We start from the raw sequence: 19,278 nt of genomic DNA, 5'->3' as shown, positions 1-19,278 counted from the left end.
AGGCATTCTCGCACAAAGGCATCCACATCCCTTCTCAATGTAGGCCAATAGAAGAATGTCTCTACCGCTTTAACTGTAGCATCGATACCACGATGCCCTGCATACGGTGGGACATGACTCTCTTCCATAACTTTGCGTCGCAATGGCTTTGTGACACACAATCTGCCATGCATCATCATGAACCCGTCTTTAAGAAGATAGTGTTCATGACGTTGTCTATCCATTAGCTGCTCGAAGACCCTTGCAAAATCTTCATCATTTGCATACTGTTCTCTCATATCATCAAGTTCATGATGATAAGGAATCGACACAGCTGAAATTTGTGGCTTCCTTGACAAGGCATCAGCCACAACGTTCTTCTTGCCTTCCACATGCACAATCTGAAAATGGAACATGGACAAGATATTTGCCCATCGCATATGCTTTTCAGATAACTTTGTCTGTGTCAAGAAGTATCGCAAGGTCTGATGGTCCGTTTGGACAACGAAATCTGCACCTAGCAGGTAGTGTTTCCAACTTAAGAGCGCATGAATCACAGCCAGTAACTCTTTCTCATAGACCTGCATGGTCATCTCTGGCCCTTGCAAAATTCTGCTCTCATAGGCTACTACCCTGCCATCTTGCATTAGCACAGCACCAATGCTACTACCGCAGGCATCACATTGGACCACAAATGACTTCCTAAGATCTGGCAAGACAATGACTGGATCTGAAGTCATCTTTTCCTTTAAGAGATTAAAAGCTGAAATCTCTTTCTGTGTCCATCTGAAGGTGACTGCCTTCTTTTGAAGAGCATGTAAAGGTGAAGCAATCTCAGCGAAATTTCGAATAAACCTTCTGTAATAGGAGCATAGTCCCAAAAAGCTTCGGACATCATGCACCGTCTTCAAATTTGGCCATGACTTGATCGCTTCAACTTTTGCAGGATCCATTCTGACACCGTCCTTTGAGACAATGTGTCCCAGAAAGTGAATCTCTTCCAGAAAAAACTCACTTTTCTTTGCATTGATGAGCAACCTATGACTGCGTAGCTCTTTGAACACAATGGCCAAGTGATGCCTATGCTCCTCTTCATTCTTTGAATAGACTATCATGTCATCAAAGAACGTACCAACAAACTGCTGGTGTGGACGGAAAATTCTGTCCATCATCCTATTAAACGTAGCAGGAGCATTTGTGAGACCAAAGGGCATCACTAAAAATTCGTAAAGGCCAAACGTTGTTCTAAAAGCAGTCTTGTGCACATCCTCTGATCTAATGCGGATCTGATGATACCCACTCTTTAGATCTATCCTGCTAAACATAGCTGCTCCTTCTAATTTGTCCATAATATCATCAATTCTAGGTATAGGGAACCTATTCTTGATGGTATTCTTGTTCAGTGCACGGTAGTCGATGCACATACGCCATGAGCCATCTTTTTTCTGCACCAACAATACTGGAGAACAGAATGGAGATGAACTGGGCTGAATCAGCCCTTTTTCTAACAGCTCCTGTACTTGGCCCATTATCTCTTTCTGCTGAGCCGCACTAACCCTGTACGGAGGCTTATTTGGTGGGCTACAGCCTGGCACCAAATCTATCGCATGGTCCTCGGGTCTCTCTGGCGGTAATTGAGACGGTAATGAATCGGAAAAACAGTCACTATACTGTTGTAAAAACATTGACCTTTCTTTATCTAGCACAGATAAATTTGATTCATCACAATCTGACACTTCACGTGCAAAAACCAAGTACGCAGAAAGATGCTTTTTCATTACAGAAGTAATAGCAGAAGCTGATACAGTAGGAATAGACTCCCCTTTAAGCTTTACATCCAGTATGTGAGTCTTTCCCCTGCTCTGTACAGTGATCTTTTTGTTGTAGGCATCCATGATTCCCTGTACACGAAATAACCAAGGAATACCTAACAACACATCACATCCGTCCAGTGGCATGATGTAAAATTCTTCAGCATCTACATAGGACTGGATATGTAGACGCAACTTTCCAATGATGGGTGTCACAGCCTCTGTATGGCCAGGACATGCCAAACCTGCCTCTGCTGTATACCCCATCTCTTCAGGTCTGATTCCCAACTTTGAAGCCAATTCTGGGGAAATGAAGTTGGCTTTGGCACCTGGATCAAAGAAGATAAGCACTGTTTGATCCCTAACCTTTCCCCATGCTCTGCAAAGCTCACTTGCATCTGAATTTGGCTTGTCGCCCACCATATCTGGCACTAGACCAGCCATGGGCTTCTTTCCTTTCTTGTCTTCCTTGTCTTCAGAATCAGCTGGCCTTTTCTTTGTAGGACAATTGTAAGCAATGTGGCCAGGCTGCTCACATATAAAGCATTTGTTCTCTGTCCTCAGGACCTTCTTTTGCTCTTCTGACTTGCGAGGAAAACGTCTTTTCCATTTCTTTGCTGGTCCTTTTTCTGATTCAGCCGCAGCTTTGTCTTTCCCTGTGTTGGCCGACTCCTGAGTCCCTTTAGGAGCCTCATTGGGAACGTGCTTCTTGGCTGAATTTTTCTTGCCTGATCCTGCCTTGACGCCAGTGTTAAATTCACAATCTTCTCCCTTGAGCAAACCATTGCCAGTGTTTGCTACCTCGATGAGCTGCGTCAAAGTAGTGACTTTGGTCTTTGTACAGTATTTTCTCAATCCTTTGGGTAGGCCACAACAGTATTTTTCAATCTGTTCTGTCAATGGCACAAACCTATAGGAAGTTACTGGAAGTAGAGCTTTCCAAAACTTCCGATTGTAATCATCCAGATTTCTGCAAGTGGCAGCATTTAGCTGGTGCCATTCTGTCATGACATCTGCTTCGAAATCATCAGATAACCATGCTGCTGCAAAAATCTGCTTGAAGTAAATCCATGTGGACGGAGCTTGCCCTTGAAGCAATAAAGTTGTCCACCATTGTCCCGCATTCCCTGTCAAGAAAGTGGCTGCCTTGCGGACCTTTGAAGCCTCTGTAAAGTTTCCCCCTGCATAGGCCTTGTCAAACTGCTGGAGGAATGAAAGAGCCTTCTTCCTGTCATCAAACCCTGTAAAGGTCGTGAATGACACTCCTTTGCCACCTTCTTTGTACGGAGTTGGCCTCTCCAGCGGCGTTAAATTGTCATATGGAAGTGACTGAAACATGGGAACACTATTAAGGTTCATCTGTGTTCCTTGGCCGCTATTAACTTGACCTGGAAATGCCATATTTGGCTGCTGATTTGTAATTCCAGCCATACCAAAATTTGCTTGTGGCATCCCAAATTGTCCCTGAGTGCTTTGAAACCCTGGTTGCATACCCATGACACTGTACATGGGGTTAGGCATCATCGTTTGAGCACCCGCAAACACTGTTCCTGGCGTATAAAACTGATTTCCAGGTGCATGACCAGCCATGCTCTGAAATACCGATCCACCTCCAAAATAGCCAGGGTGTACTGAAGGTGGTGGGAAGACCTGTTGCATAGCCTGTAAGTTGCTTCCCTGCCCATTAGAACCAGCTATAGGCTGCTGAAAGGTGGCGGGCTGAATTGGTACAGCTTGAAAAACTGGCATCTCAGCCACCTGTTCTTGCACCTTAGGCATACGTTGTGGAGACTGCATGTTCTCCGTCAAGTGTACAGGTGTTTCCATTGACTGTGCGGTATGAATCACCTGTGCTCGAGCCTTAACAGGCTTTTGAATATGATCCAGTGACCCAACTTGCTGAGACGGAACCGGAGGTTGCAGAAAGGCTAAAAACCTCGGATTCTGCATTACTTGTGTGAACATAGCCACAGCAGTAGCCAACTGGGTCCTGAATATATCATCATCAGTCTGTGGTGGTCTTGAGGACTCACCCACTTCATGTGTCTGTTGACCCTGTGAAGAGGAAACCTCTTCAGTCACATCATCTGGTCTGTCAGCCATAATTACAATTCCCTGTGTCTCGTCTATGATCCCCTGTGTCTTCAAGCCCAAAACTGACCAAGGCTCACTTCTATGGAAAAAAGTGATTTAATCCCGTCGATGGAACCATGAAACCGGCCTGTTCAATCCAAAAAGGGCGGTAGACTTTACTTTAAACCTTGATTTAGCTTTCACCCATTATTAGTCGTCTATTTTACCTGTACTTTCAAGACACAACAAAGGGGAGAGGGATACAGGCTGCTAGATTGCACCTGTATGAGTAGACGGACACCAGATTGGCCCCTAACTTAGGCGCCCCTTTCGGTATTTCTTTATTGTTCAAAAGAGGGAATAAACGCTGTGGTTCCTACAAGCTGCCCCGCACAAACTCGGCTGAATTTCCACTGTTCCAGCCCGATTTCGGCAACATAACTGTACTAGAACCCTTCACGGTCAGTATTCCCACGCATTGACCGACTTTCCCGACGCATACGGGCACTTTGCAAAACCTGGCGAGAATCTGCAGCACGCTGAATTCTCTGTTTTCAGCCCTGAAAATACGCCAGATCGCCTGTACAGCGGTCCCCTTGCGTCCCCGAACCTCCTGGGGGTATTAGGGTCCGTTTAGGGCCAAAACCCTAAACCTGCAAAAATACACAGCAGGCTGTAATTCACTGTTTCGGGCTCCGTTTCGCGTGCCGGTCGCATCCCTAGCAAGTCCTCGAGCTCCCGCACCTGTAGGGCTACTTGCCCTTTGAATCGGACGAGATTTCACCTGTACCTGCGGGGGGATTAGCCGCTAGCTAATCCAGTACCTGTGCAAGAGGCTCTTGCCTCGGCAATCGCGCATGAACCCACACAACTGTACATTGGTCAAATGAAAAGCCCACTAGAGGGGCATAACATACTGCCAAAGGGGAGAGAGAGGGCAGTGCGTAGCGTGCAGGGCATCACTCCTGGCACCGCACTGTGCATAAGAGGGAAAGCAAGCACTCCATAGCTCTTAACCTGTGACAGAGACTTGCAAAATGAGCCTCCCAGCTATAAATCACGTTTTTGCCTTCTCTATAAGTAGTAAACTGGCCTCAGAGTGCCAAGTGTCACTCATTTGTGCACTTTCCCGCTTTAGACCCTCGGGTCTAAAAATATCTCACCTGCAGCCTCTGTTGACTTGGCCACAGAGTAACAAAATGATCCCCATGTCAAACTGCACGTAATGACGCGAAGACATTTTCAGGTCCCAAAATAGCAGTTCCCTAAATTTTAGGAGATGCTGCCATTATATCTTTCTAGGTCATCCGACCCTCTTTGTACACTGTGGCCACATCCAGAACTGAAATGTAGCCTCTGTAGCAAAGGATTCCACTTTGGCTAGTCAATGACCCCACTTGGCTAACCATAGTCCTTGTCCAACCTTAGTGCTCTCTTGCCCTCAGGCCTGGACTCCCTCTGGACAGTTCCACACTAGCTATGCAATGCAGGGCAGTTAGATTTCCCGAGGGGTGTTTCCAAAAAGTGAAAGTAAATAGATAATAAGAAAGAAATCAACAAAAAGGATAGATAGTAGTCACACGCTGGTGACAAGTCCTGCTGCCGCATTTTGCGCCACAAATAGCGGAGGTCCGTACGGTTTCCACGTGGCACTGCGGCCAGCCGGGGTGGGTATGTGTGTGTACAATGGGGCGGCCACGTCACTAGTTTGTGACATCCTACCTGGCTTGGCATCCGGCGCTTTGCCGGCGAGATTCCTCTTTGTTTACCTCAGATTTCAACCATAAACACCTGCTGTTTTCTCTGTTTTCAGCCCACTTTGGGTTGCTACATTGATTCCCCACCCTCCCTACACCCTTTGCACCGCTCCGGACCATGCCGGGGGCGTATGAGCACGTTGAAGACCGCTGGGCAGCAGCATTTCATCACCTCGCAGTTGTGTTTTCGGGTGGACAGCAGCCTCTTGGCTTGTGTTTTTCACAGAGGATGAAGTTACTTCCTGCCTAGACACCATCCGATGGTGGTCCATGCGGTCTCTCAGTGAGTGCTGCAATACACGGTATCTACGACATAAGCTTGATCATCAACGGGCATACGATCCTTGGGAAATGCATTCATTCCAGCCTTTCTTCGGCGGTTGCGCACTCCAAAGGGGGTGATGACTTGTGGTTTGCTATGGACACACCTATGCACTCATCAAAGGAGTTCACACGAGATATGGCCATGCTCATGGCATATGGGATTCCGACATTCCCAGAGAAGACACTACCATCTTGGGTGGAGCCACTTGACCTAGACACGTCACATCACTTGCTTACACAGGCGCATCTACATGGACTTAGGGAGAGGACCTTGGATCTCTTCTTGGACAGGTTCATTGCTTGGATCTACAGACTAGAGTGGGACTTCAGTTCTTTGGACTCTCTTGGAGAGTTTACCCGCGAGGTGCGGGAGATCAAGCGTCCCACGACTACATCTGGAGTCACCCAGAGCTTGGCTTGGATGTTGGTAGTGCAATTGCTCTTATACACTCCTGACCATTTGGATTGCTACCTTCAGAGTTGCTTACACTCACCCTTGGTAACCTTACGGCAGACTAATCCCCTGACCTGGGCAGTAGGCCACTCCTAGCTCATTCACATTGAGAGCCACACCGAGTTGCGGTTTGGTGGCGTTGTTGGCGCGGGTTCTGTTTTGGTTGACACCAGAGGATTGGAGGCAGGAGATACAGGCAAGACAATGCAGACATCTTGGTCTGGCCACTTCACTTCACAGCGCAGACTTCTCAGTCTGGCTTCCCTTCTTCATACAGGATGATTACAGTGCAGACAGCTTGGTCTGACCACACCTCTTCTTAGAGGCCCTTCACAACGCAGACAGTTGAGTCTCTGGCTTTCCCCTCACCTTGGATTACCCTACCTACTGACAGGACACCATCCGATGGTAGTTCGTGCAGTCTATCGATGACTGCTACAGCTTACGGTAGCTTCTACAGTGCAGACTGTTTAGTCTTGTTTTCCTTGTTTCGGAGGACGATTACGGTCAGATTGCTACATCTGGCCTTCCTGGAGTTTTACACGGCTTAGCCACCTAGCCACATTGGGTTACAGGTTCATGCATTGACAGGCTTCCAGTCATTCTCATGACGGTTCCTGGACTTCCCTATTTTCTCTAGACAATTTGACTACAGACACCACAGATCCTATTGGGCATGACACTTGCAGGTCTATTGGCACTTCTTTCACGACAGGAGTTCTTTTCACACTTGGTTCGGGACCTTCACGTAGTATAGTATCTTCACCCTGTATTGGCGGAGTACAGCAGTTTGCTACACTACTCGTGAGGGCACTTTACCATGGAGATCTCTCGTAGGTTGGGACACCCCAGACTACTACAGACATCTTCATCCTTTGCCTCATATCTTCGGCTTCACGCGGTTTGTTCAGCATCAGGTGTTGACAGAGAGAGTTATATTTACACCACTCTGCAGCTTCACTCACGTCTAGGACATATATGTACGGCTAGTATGTCTCCGGCTAGCCCACCACTTCACTATTCGGTCGCCCACCTTGTCCGAGCGCCCTCATATTATTTTTCCCTTGTTGGGTCGTTGGGTTTGTCACAAAGTGATGACGTGGCGGACAGCAAAAACCCTAATTTCTGCCAAAAACCCTAAAATTCCTGCAAACCCTAATTTCCGAAAATCACGGAGGCTATTATTATATTTTAAAAAAATGATGAGGGACGCAAATTTTGCTTTTTCTCTACAATATGAGAAAGAGAGAGAGAATGCTTTTGCTTTCAAGTTTTGACTCTCTGTGAGAGAGAGAGAGAGCAATTGCTTTTTGATTTGAAGCTTTTGGGGCTTTGCTTTTGGGCATCCCTTGTAACCTTTAAATTAGTGGTGAGGGCCTCACTTCTCAAAGCATCTGGACGCAGAGTCTGAGAGTGAAACCCTAGCCACTCTTGTACTTTGATTTGATTAATATAAAAAGAAATACCGAAAGGGGCGCCAGTCTTTGGGGCCAATATCTCTAGGCACGGAACTCCGCCGGGCCAGTGTACATCTATTGTGATCTGTGACTTGTTTTGAAGTGGTTATTTGGTGCTGTCGCGGTTGATTCTTGACTTGGAGTGTCCAAGTCTATTACAGTGGTATCAGAGCACGGCCGATTTCTCTTCTATGGGAAATCCGATCCTCGAAATTTTTTTTCCGCGGCACCTATAGCTTCAGGCAATGATCAGTCGACTCCCTCTGCATCTGGAGATGAGGACTGGGATCACAACGAAGATTCAGACAGAGAGTATGGCCCACCTCGGCCTACTCAGGCGGAGCAAAGAGAGATGGAGCATCGTCAATTGATTGGCGATGCAACAAAGATGATGCTCAATTTTGCCAAGGACCCAAAGATGGTAAAATATATGAACCAGACCTCTTTGGAAGAGGTACAGATGGAGTGGCAAAGAACCACAACACCACTCCCGAAACCCGCTCCCAAGAAACCTTCTGCCTCCAAGAAATATACGGAGAAGGAACTAGAGAACGTGGTTGATGCACGGATTGCTCAGCTTTTCGACGTGCAAAAGAAAGGCAAAAAGCAGAAGAAAGGCACTGACTTCCCGGGATATTTGGGTCGTCGGTCGACATTTGACAAGGCAAAGAAACAGAAGAAGCGTGTTCGATTTGAAGGAGTACCCAGTTCTTCTTCTTCTTCTTCTTCTTCTTTTGATTTTTCTACTAGCTCCTCGAATTCGAGCGAAGACGACAGAAAAGGTAAAAAGCGAAGCAAGAAACAAAGCTTCGGAAAGGGCAAGAAAAAGGCAAATAAGGCTACATCTCGCCCAGAGACTGACAGTTCTACTGTGGACTCGTCTACAGACAGCTCAGATTCCGATGACGGAAAGTTTTATGCGAACAAGAAGAATTTTTACAAAGCCAACCAGTATGACTTTCTCGAAGATAAAAGCAAGAAAGTCCGAGAGTTTAAGGAAGATGGCCACTCCATCAAGTTTGATACTTTTTAGGATACTCAGATGCTTCTAAGGCTTTGTCTTTTATACAGCAGTTTGACATCGCTTTCGCGGGAGGACGCTATTCAAAGCACTCCAAGATTCGGAGAGCTACCTCTTACCTTAAGGGGAATGCTCGTACTTGGTGGTCCACGCTTCTTTTAATGAGAGTGCACCAGTTAAATGGCTGAAATTTAAGAAGCTTTTTATTTCTTCTTGGTTGACGCAAGAATATGAACGAGATATACGAGCTGCTTGGAACCATCTTCGGATGACCAAGAAAGACACAATCAATGCTTATTGTGAAAGATTCTGGAGCTCTTTTCTACCCCCCTCTTCATTCAAGAAGATCTCATTCAGAGAACAGATTGAGCGGTTTACCTTGGGTCTACCTACAGAGATCCGAGATCACTGCTTGGAATAGAAGTCAGCTTCTATTTAGGAGTTGATGAGTCATGCGAAGCGGGGCTTTGCCATTCACTCTGGCAGTTTGACCTACCCCACAGATAAGGCCATGACACAACGAGCCGAACAGACTTCTTGGAATGAAAGTAGAAAGAAAAAGAGCAACCCACAGGAAAAGATGCACGACCCAAGCTGACTCCCGAGGAGAGAGCTCGCTTCATCAGAGAGGGAAGTGCTTTGGATGCAGGGAACATGGACATATCTCCGCGAAGTGCCCTAAAAAGGCACAGAAAGAACAGAATGATAAAGACGACGACAGGCCTGAAAGTTCGAGAGCAGCTGAGGAATGTGGCAAAAAAGGCAGATAGAAAAGCAGAACTGGTACCACATGGCGTGGGACCTGCATCGAATCTAATGAATGAAAGTACAAACTTTGCTGCTTTTGGGGCAAAGTGAAGGATCAAGAAGCTCTTTTGAAGAAGCCAAGGCCAACTTCTTTTCCCTTAGAATTGGCGGCTCGATTTGGAATTACGCCCGACAGACTGACGCCACAGGCGGAGGTAGTTCGATTGGCACCCGAATGGGATGTTGCCATTACATCGAGCATTGGCAAACCTCGATTGCAATGACAGGGGTGTTCAGGGCACGCGAGTGACGTTCTACTCAAGATCCCTTGGTACCACAAGAACTACGCCGTGGTTGACTACCGGGCCGAGAAAGCGACTTTGATAAATGAAGGGCTTAGAGATTGTACTTGATGAACTTCAGTTTCTTACTCATTCTTTTGGGAGAGAACTGAATGATGGATAAAGGTTGAATATGTTTTGACCTGATCAAAAGAATGCCAAGATTTTTCTCCACACTCATGCCGATTGCTTTTCAGAGGGCCGGAAGATCAAACCATTGATCTGATACCTGGAAGCACGCCACCGAATCGGCCACCTTACCATGTGAGCCGAGTACAGAATGAAAAGATTATGAACCCAATGAAAGGCCTCTTGGAAAAGGGTCTTGTCCAGCTTAGTACTTCACAGTATTGCTCTCGAGTGTTGTTGGTTTTGAAGAAAGACGGATCTTGGAGAATGTGCATCGATTATAGCACTCTCAACGAAATCACCATCAAGAACAGATTTCCGACTCCTAGGATCAATTATTATACTCGACAGGTTACAGGGATCCTCGTGCTTTAGCAGGATTGACTTGAAGAGTGGATATCATCAGATCAGGCTAGCGCCAGGAGATGTCCACAAGACGGCTTTTCGGACGACTTATGGGTTATTTGAGTTTTTGGTGATGCCTTTTGGCTTAACCAATGCTCTGCGACATTTAACCGGATGATGGACCGGATTTTTCGAGAGTACAGGCTATTTGTTGGCACTTTCTTTGACGACATCATTGTTTTCTCCAAGAATGAGGCAGAACATAGAGATCATCTGCTTCAAGTCTTTCAAGCATTACGAGATCACAAGTTAGTGATTAATGCAAAGAAAAGTGAATTTTTCCTACCAGAGATACACTTTTTGGGACACTATCAACAGCAGGAGTGCAAATGGACCCGGCCAAGATAGAGACTATCCGTGATTGGCCCGATTTGAGGAATGTCCATGAAGTTAGAAGCTTCTTGGGACTGTGTTCGTCCTACAGGCGGTTCATACGAAAGTTTGCAGAGGTTGCTTCCCCTTTGCATACCTTGACTCAGAAAGGAGTACCTTTCTCGTGGGAACCCACAGAGGTGACTGCCTTTCGGACATTGAAAGAGAAATTGACTACGGGACCTATTTTGACTTTGCTGGACTTGCAGAAGTCATTTGAAGTATATTGTGATGCTTGTGGTCGTAGTCTGGGTGCGGTCTTGATGCAAGAAGGCCATGTCATAGCTTACGAGAGCCGTTTGTTCTCTAGGCCGGAGATGACAGCACAGATTTATGAGAAAGAGCTTTTGGCGGTTATCCATGCTCTTACTCAGTGGCAGCATTACCTACTCGGAGCAGATTTTACTATCTTTACAGACCATCAGAGTTTGCGCTACTTCTTGTCACAGAAGCAGCTTTCGGAAAAAGCAGATGCGGTGGGCGAACATCTTGTCACAGTTCCACTTCCAGATTGTCCATGTGAGGGACAGAAGAATGTGGTGGCAGATGCTTTGTCTCGGAAACCGTTGGTTCTGGCTATTTTCGCGATACATCATAGGAGCTTCGAGGATATGGTCGATCAGTATGCCACAGATACAAATTTTGCAGATATTTTCACACGGATACGGGATGGGGAGACAGTAGCTAGATACTCCCTTCGGGAAGGCTACTTGATGAAAAAGACTATGTTGTGCGTTACACAACCGTTGAGGGATAAGGTTATGACTGAATGCCACTGTCCACCTTTTACGGGTCACCGCGGCATTGCTACCACCATGAAGGGGGTAGAGAGATACTTCTTTGGGCCGAGACTCAAAAAGGATGTGGAAGAGTTTGTGCGCAGTTGCTTCGTATGCCAGAAGGTCAAGTTTGACAGGCATAAGGCACAGGGATTGTTACAGCCTTTACCCATACCCACCCACCCCTGGGAAAGTATTGCAATGGATTTCATTTTTGATCTCCCAAGAACACAGAATGATCACGATGATTTTCCAATTACATGGCACGTCTGAGACGATTGTCTCAGACAGAGACCCCAGATTTATGAGTTTGTTTTGGAAGGCAATTTGGGAGAACATTGGCACGCAGTTGCAGTTCTCGTCATCGTTCCACTTGCAGACTGACGGGCAATTTGAGATTGCCAATTCAGTGATTTTAGATTTATTGAAGTCTTGTATCTCGGATCAGAAGACTCAATGGGAAAAGAACTTACCTTTGGTGGAATTTACCTACAATAACACGATACACTCTTCGACGGGGAAGACGCCATGTAAGATTGTTGAAAGTGCTGCGAAGGTTCCATCCTTCCTGAGCACGAAAGATTAGATATTTGAAGCGGATGAATATTCGCGAGATTTGGATACGGCTTTTACCAAGGTTCGCAAGACTTTGCAGGAGTCTCAAGAACGACAGAAAAAGGCAGCGGATCGCCATCGTCGCGACTTGAAATTGAAGGAGGATGATTGGGTGCTCTTACTTTTGAGAAGGCACGCCCACGAAAGAAAAAGGGAAAGGAGAGGCTTTTTCCAAAGCTTAGTATTCGATACTACGGACCTTTCCAGATCATTGACAAGATAAATGATGTCTCCTTCCGATTGAAACTGCCTAATACTTGGAGGATTCATAATGCATTGCATGTGAGTCTCTTGAACCCTAATAAGGGTGATGTGCCTGATGATGGGGAGCCTCATCGGCCCTGATGAGCAACCCAAAGTGGAAGAAAAGGAGGAGATCCTTGTTCCTGAACAAATTTTGGCACATAACGATACGAAGAAAGGTAAAGTCCGAAGGCGGTTCTTGGTTTAGTTCAAGAACTTTCCTGCATTTGATGCGAAGTGGATGGAGAAGGAGGACCTAGCAGATACTCCTCGGATTGTGAAACTTTACCTCGATGTTTTGGTTTAGCATAGTCGACTCCAAACGGAACCCAGAAACTCAGCTTGGCCGAAGATCTGGTGCAGTGGGATGCACAAGAGGGGAGTTATTCCGCTCCTTTGTCAACATATGCCTCGATTTTGATACTAAAGTCACTGATGTCTCTTTGAGCTGACAGTATTCTGCTGGATTACTTTATGAAATGGAATTCCTGATAATGATACTGATTTGTTCTTGACTTCTTGTGAGTGCAAGAGCTGATAGACGAAATGACTGCAGCATTTTGGTCTGATTGATCTCGAATAGACATGGTTGCAATACGGGTTAGTCAATCGGACATCGATGAGGTCCCGATTGGACATAGATGCGATTGCTAGCTACATTGCCGATAAATCATGGTCTAAGATCCGAATGAATGTTGAATGTCATGTGATGTCCTGTGATGTCTGGTGATGTCCTGTGATGTCATGTGATGTGACTGTCGATTTTGTACATGTGCTAGATGTGTGTTCCTAGTACGTAGGTACTAACAGTCAGTGTCTGCTAAGACGGTTTATGGCTTTTGTCGGTTTTGCAGGCGTAGTCGCGGTCAATTACAATGCTTTCAAGAGGGGGGTATGTCACAAAGTGATGACGTGGCGGACAGCACAAGCCCTAATTTCTGCCAAAAACCCTAAAATTCCTGCAAACCCTAATTTTTGCCAGAAACCCTAATCGCAGAGGCTATTATTAAAAAAGAAAAAAAAATTGAAAATGATGAGCGACGCAAATTTTGCTTTTTCTCTACAATATGAGAAAGAGAGAGAGAATGCTTTTTCTTTCAAGTTTTGACTCTCTGTGAGAGAGAGGGAGCAATTGCTTTTTGATTTGAAGCTTTTGGGACTCTGCTTTTGGGCATCCCTTGTAACCTTTAAATTAGTGGTGAGGGCCTCACTTCTCAGAGCATCTGGACGCAGAGTCTGAGAGTGAACCCCTAGCCACTCTTGTACTTTGATTTGATTAATATAAAAAGAAATACCGAAAGGGGCGCCAGTCTTTGGGGCCAATATCTCTAGGCACGGAACTCCGTCGGACCAGTGTACATCTATTGTGATCTGTGACTTGTTTTGAAGTGGTTATTTGGTGCTGTCGCGGTTGATTCTTGACTTGGAGTGTCCAAGTCTATTACAGGGTCCATGCATTGCCCTACCTCCCCTTGGGCACCTATATATGGGGTCAGGGGGTACCCATAGGACAAACACAATCTGACATCTATTGTATTGAGGTTCTCTTGCCCTTGTAGTCATGGGGGGTTGATCGTCCCCTCTTCCTACATCTAGCATTTGTGGTCCCCTGTCTCTCTCTCTTCTCCTCTCTCATGCATCCGCACACGCACACTCTCATACCAGGTTGTTATAACCATTGCCTATTCCATATCAGCCATGGGAAAGTATTGCTATGAATTTTATCTTTGATCTTTCGAGAACGTATACAGGGAATGATGGTATATGGACCATTATTTGCAAGTTTAGCAAACACACCCATTTTATTGCTGCTAGGAAGAAGATTAAATCTAATCAAATGGCACGATTGTTTATGTACAATGTGTTTAAGTACCATGGTATGCCACAGTCAATCGTCAGTGGAGAGGCTTGTTTGAAAACATGGGCACAACGCTTAAGTCTTCATCCTATATATTCGTGATGCCCAGCTCAAGGGCTTTTCATCTGTTATGTATAGTTGTGGGGATTCTATGCTCGATTGCCGAGGCAAGAGCCTCTTGCACAAATATCAAATCAACTAATCACTCATTCAAAGCAAGTACATGTGCTAACAAGACGATTTAGAGAGATTCTCACCTAAATCAGAGAATTACAGCTTATTGTAATTTTTTGCCAGGTATATAAAAGTGCTCTATAGTGCGTGGGAAATCACCATTTACCTGGGTTCTTGGCCGTGATGACTTCTATTGTCATGATGCAGCCGAAATTGGGCTAGAGTAGGGAAATTTTCAACCCAATAATGGTGGGACAACTTGTAGAAGTTTACAGGTGTTCTCCACTGCAATAAGAATAAAGAAATACCGAAAGGAGTGCTATTGTTAGGTGCAGCGGAATGAATGTTTGCACTTTGCTCAAGATGAGTGCTCCGAACTGTGCTCAAGGTTCCTTTTGTTCTTATGGAAGGGAGAGTCTTCCGTTCTTAATGCTATGATCACAAACAAAGTGAATGGACACTGTGCGTGCAAGTGTATGAGACTGAGAGATAGAGAGAGAAGAGAGATACGACACCAGAGACGTTGTAAAACCCTCCTCCGAAGGCCCCACTCTCGTCGGCGAGAGTGGTTTGCTTATGATTGCACAATCTGGTACAAATGGAATGCATGAGACTGATGCAAGTCTACGCTATGTAGACGATGACGACGGGGATGACGATAGCCACATAAGGGCTGAAATCTGCAATCTTTGATCTGCTGTCCAAAAACACTATGGGCTGAAATCTGCTACAATCCAAAAATGCTGAATTGGGGGCTGTTTCTGTGGGTTCTTGTCGCTGAAAATCTGCAGGTTTAGGGCTGAAAACTGAGGTTCTTTAAGGCTGAAAACTGAGGTTTCTTTAGGCTGAAAACTAATGCTCTTTCCGGGCTGAATCTGCTACCTCTTTAGGGCTGAAAAACGCTGCAGTTGTAGCTCTTCAAAAACGCTAGGCATAGGGAAAAAGGCCAGGCATGAGAGGATCTTGCGGTGACGATCTGATGCAAAAACGCCAAGGGCTTGAGCTTGCTGGCGATGGTGCAGCTGTTGAAAACGCTAGGCAATGGCTGATGAAGAAAACGCTACAGGAGGTTCTTCTTGCTTGGAGGAAATCCACCAAGGGTCTTGTTGGAGAAGTTGCCTGCTGAGCTTGGCTCCTGTTGCCTCTTCTGCCAATTAGTGCTAGCTTAGGTTTGCTTATATACAAACTTACTCAATTTGCCCTACCTACTTTCCAACAAAAGTCACTTAAAAATAATAAGTGAAAAATGTCAAAAATAGGTAAAATAGGCTAAATGCATTGGAAAATTCCCTTGAAGAATTCTGATGGATTTTGATGGGAATGCTTATGATCATGCTGTGTGCAACCAGAGGATATGCATCTACACTAAGTGACTGGGCATGCACGGTCTACGAATAGACTCACAAAAGTGCCAGATCACTTCTAATCTAGACTGATTGAACTGAACTAAACCATGATCATGCTGTAGCTTGTCCACGGACACATAGGGTTGGATGTGTCACGTGACAACTATCTTTGGGGTCAACACGATGTCATTGTCTACTTAAGAGCACTCTAACTACCAAGTCGTGGATTGTTTTGAAGTGGTGAATTCCAATCAGTAGGCTAATTTGTGAAGTTACCTTGTGTTGTATAGTACAAGGAAAGGTGGACGATTTATTTACGGATGAAAGCTAAAGCAGGCCGGTTTCATACTCTTAAGTGACTTCGGATTGCTAAGACAAATAGGACTTTGTAGCAGGCCAACTATGCATTGATGTCTGCAATGATCAAGAGCAAAGACCCTTTGATAGTTGAGGAGGTTAGTAACATGGAATGGCGGGTCGGGAACAGGGACGGGGACGGGGCGGCAAAAGTTAGGGATCGGGGATGAGGGTCGGAACGGCAAAAGTTAAAAAAACAGAGTTTTTTTGGCATTTTTTGACCTACATACATGCCACACACATAGAGAGCATCACTTTAACCACAAATGTACACTAAATAGACCAAAGAACATGAGTCATATAGACGCAAATGTGCTAATAAAATATCGAGAAATGAGGACCCAAAGGGTGGTTTTTATAGCCATTGGGGTGCTTCAAAGTTCAAAAATAGGCTGTTGGAGAGGAACTGGCCATTAGAAATGATCAATTTTTCAAATTTTAAAAAAAGTTGACTGTTTGACTGCCATCCCTAGGACATTTTGGTTGCGTTCCCACCTGGCAAGCAATTTGCAGTCCGTCCCCACCCGTCCCGGAATCGGGCGTCCCCCGTCTCTAGGCTTCGTCCCCTCCGTCCCCAATTACTATGACTTTCACAACCAAAGTGGAAGTTGTGCATGCAGATTGAGCTTCATTCCATCAAGAAGAATAACACATGGGAATTGGTTATGTTGCCCCGCTAAGCGAAAGGTGATTGGTGTCAAATGGGTCTACAAGACCAAGTACAAATCTAATAGTTCTTTGGATAAGCACAAGGCACAGCTTGTTGCCAAGAGCTTTCCTCAGAGACATGGTGTAGACTATGATGAGACCTTTGAACCGACTGCAAGGATAGCGAGCCTACGAACAGTTATTTCCCTTGCTGCCTTTTTCAACTAGCCCGTGTTTCAAATGGATGTCATCTTGACTTCTCTTAACGGCAACTTAGAGGATGAGGTGTATGTAGAGCAACCTCCACGGTTCTTGGATCCAGATTTCAGTGACATGTTTTACAGACTGTGGAAGGCTTTCTATGGCCTTAAGCAAGCCTCTCGAGCATGATACCAGAAAATAGACTCTTTCTTCCTATGGCACTCGTTTTGTCGTACTTTTGCAAACCCAGATTTGTATATTTTCACTAAGGGAGGATTGGTGACTCTTATTATCCTCTATGTGGACGATATCTTATTACAAGTAGCCACGTTGAGCATATTCGCAATACTATGGAGACCTTGGCTAAGGAGTTTGAGATGACAGACCTTGGCTTGCTTAGCTACTTTCTTGGATTGGAGATATGGCAGACGAGGGGGAGGCATCTTTCTCTTATGGACCGAAAGTTGTCACAAAACGACTCCTCAGATGTAACGCGTGCTACAAAGTATCGAAAGCTAGTCGGTTCTCTTATTTGGATACTCAACCTGGTGATGTCATTTTTTTGGTGGGACCTCTCAGTTTGTTTAGATAGAGGCCTGCCAAGTCACATATTGAGCAAGCTCTTCAAACTCTACAATATTTAAAGCAATCAAAGTCGTTAGGCATTTTCTATGCGGCTGAAGGTACGGACTCCAAGATCATTCTTCGAGGATGGAGTAATTCAGATCGGGACAAAGATCCAAATGGACGACATTGACTACAAGTTACAATGTGACAGGTTTAAGAGTCTTTTTGCAAGGAAAAGTAACTGATTTCTATTACTTGAAAACCCCTTAGAACATCCAAACGGTGCCGATTCGGAGGGCAAGTACACGACTGTTTACGATACATGCTCGAAGGCAACATCTGCGAAACTGTATAAAACTAGTCACATGGACAAATTTGCAAACTAAAGAATGAAAATCCAAGGAAAAAAACCTCTCCTAAAGAGAGCAAGAGGTGCACTGGCAAACTAAGGGAGGAGAGGATGACGGTGGCCTTTGAAAGAGAGGCACTCCCACCAAAAGCTTGCTCTACAACTACATTTCAAAGACCAAGACCACCAAATAGCCACTCGTAGTGATGTGGAGTAAGGAACAGCCACCAGGGTAGTAGCTCGATCTCCGGGCAAAGTCCTCCAAATGCTACCTTTTGAAAACAAGGGCTATGGAAAAACAGAAGGGAGAGAGCAGTAGATGATGAAGATGATAGAGAACTGGCATCACCAAGAAATCTAACGAAGGAGACCAAGAAGGATGGCCCATAGAGCACTATAAACTGGAGCAGTCAAGGAGATGTCAGCCGAGGTAGAAGACAGTCCACTTGTTGAAAATGGCTACTACGATCCAAAATTCGGGAGGAAAACTCCAGGAAGACAGCAAAGGAACCAAAATCGTAGCAAACTCTATGTGTGGTTTTTCATCCTCCTTTCCTCTACACGCTTATGCCATAACAGTACATCCTTTGAATCATATTGTATAAGTGACCAAGCGCAGCCAGCACCCGAGTCTGACATCTGACATCCCAGTTCAAACAATGCTCACAAGAATATCTTACCATGAAAATGGAACTCGAGATTGTGCTCTCTCTCTCTCTCTCTCTCTCTCTCTCTCTCTCTCTCTCTCTGCGCTTTGGGGCTAGTCATACCTTACAATGGCGGTAGCCAAACAGTGACAATGGCGCCAATGTTGGGCATCGGGAGGTCGCAGTTCGTTGTCCATTCGATTTGGTCTATTTTAAAAATAGGAAAAATTATCAACATACCCTTGTATTTTATGAAAATTGCCATTAGCTCTCCTAATCTGGGAACTAGAGTGCTTCCTTAGCTGGGTTCGCATGGAATTGAGATCGAGCAAAGTAGTGAAAAGTTATATATGCCATTTCAACTCTTCTCAAATGAAAAAAATTTGACAACTTCTATTATTTGATGCTATTAATTATGTCTAAGATATTTATTAATTAGAAGGAGAGACATTAAAATGAAGCACAGAGAGAGAGAGAGACAAAGTGTGTTATATTTTTATACCTGAGAGTGTGTTTGGGATACCGATCATAGTGTTTCAGAGGTGTTCCTTACAAAAAACCACAAGGAGAGTTAGAGTTTTGTCAAGCTCAATGTTCGTAACCATACAAGATGTCAGTGTTATT

The 19,278-nt window shown here is 45.2% G+C and overlaps 1 protein-coding gene across 3 annotated transcripts in view; it reads right to left on the bottom strand.

Annotated features, from left to right (window-relative positions):
- LOC147442053 (microtubule nucleation factor SSNA1-like) overlaps positions 1-18,890 on the bottom strand; it is a 68,047-nt gene extending 49,157 nt beyond the window's left edge. Inside the window, exon 1 of one of the 3 annotated variants that reach the window (XM_086528379.1) lies at positions 18,778-18,890. Coding sequence is in view for 1 of the 3 variants with exons in the window: in XM_086528378.1 (XP_086384504.1) it covers positions 18,688-18,775 (88 nt within the window). In the remaining 2 variants the exon portion in view is untranslated. Of the gene's footprint in view, positions 1-18,687 lie in introns of all 3 variants that reach the window. The other 2 variants (XM_086528378.1, XM_086528380.1) reach the window with 2 other exon arrangements.
- Between the last annotated feature and the right edge of the window lie 388 nt (positions 18,891-19,278).

This window comes from Adiantum capillus-veneris, chromosome 14, assembly GCF_014529385.1.
Source record: "Adiantum capillus-veneris isolate H3 chromosome 14, ASM1452938v2, whole genome shotgun sequence".
NCBI classification, from domain to species: domain Eukaryota; kingdom Viridiplantae; phylum Streptophyta; class Polypodiopsida; order Polypodiales; family Pteridaceae; genus Adiantum; species Adiantum capillus-veneris.
This window is presented reverse-complemented; position numbering and strand designations above follow the sequence as displayed.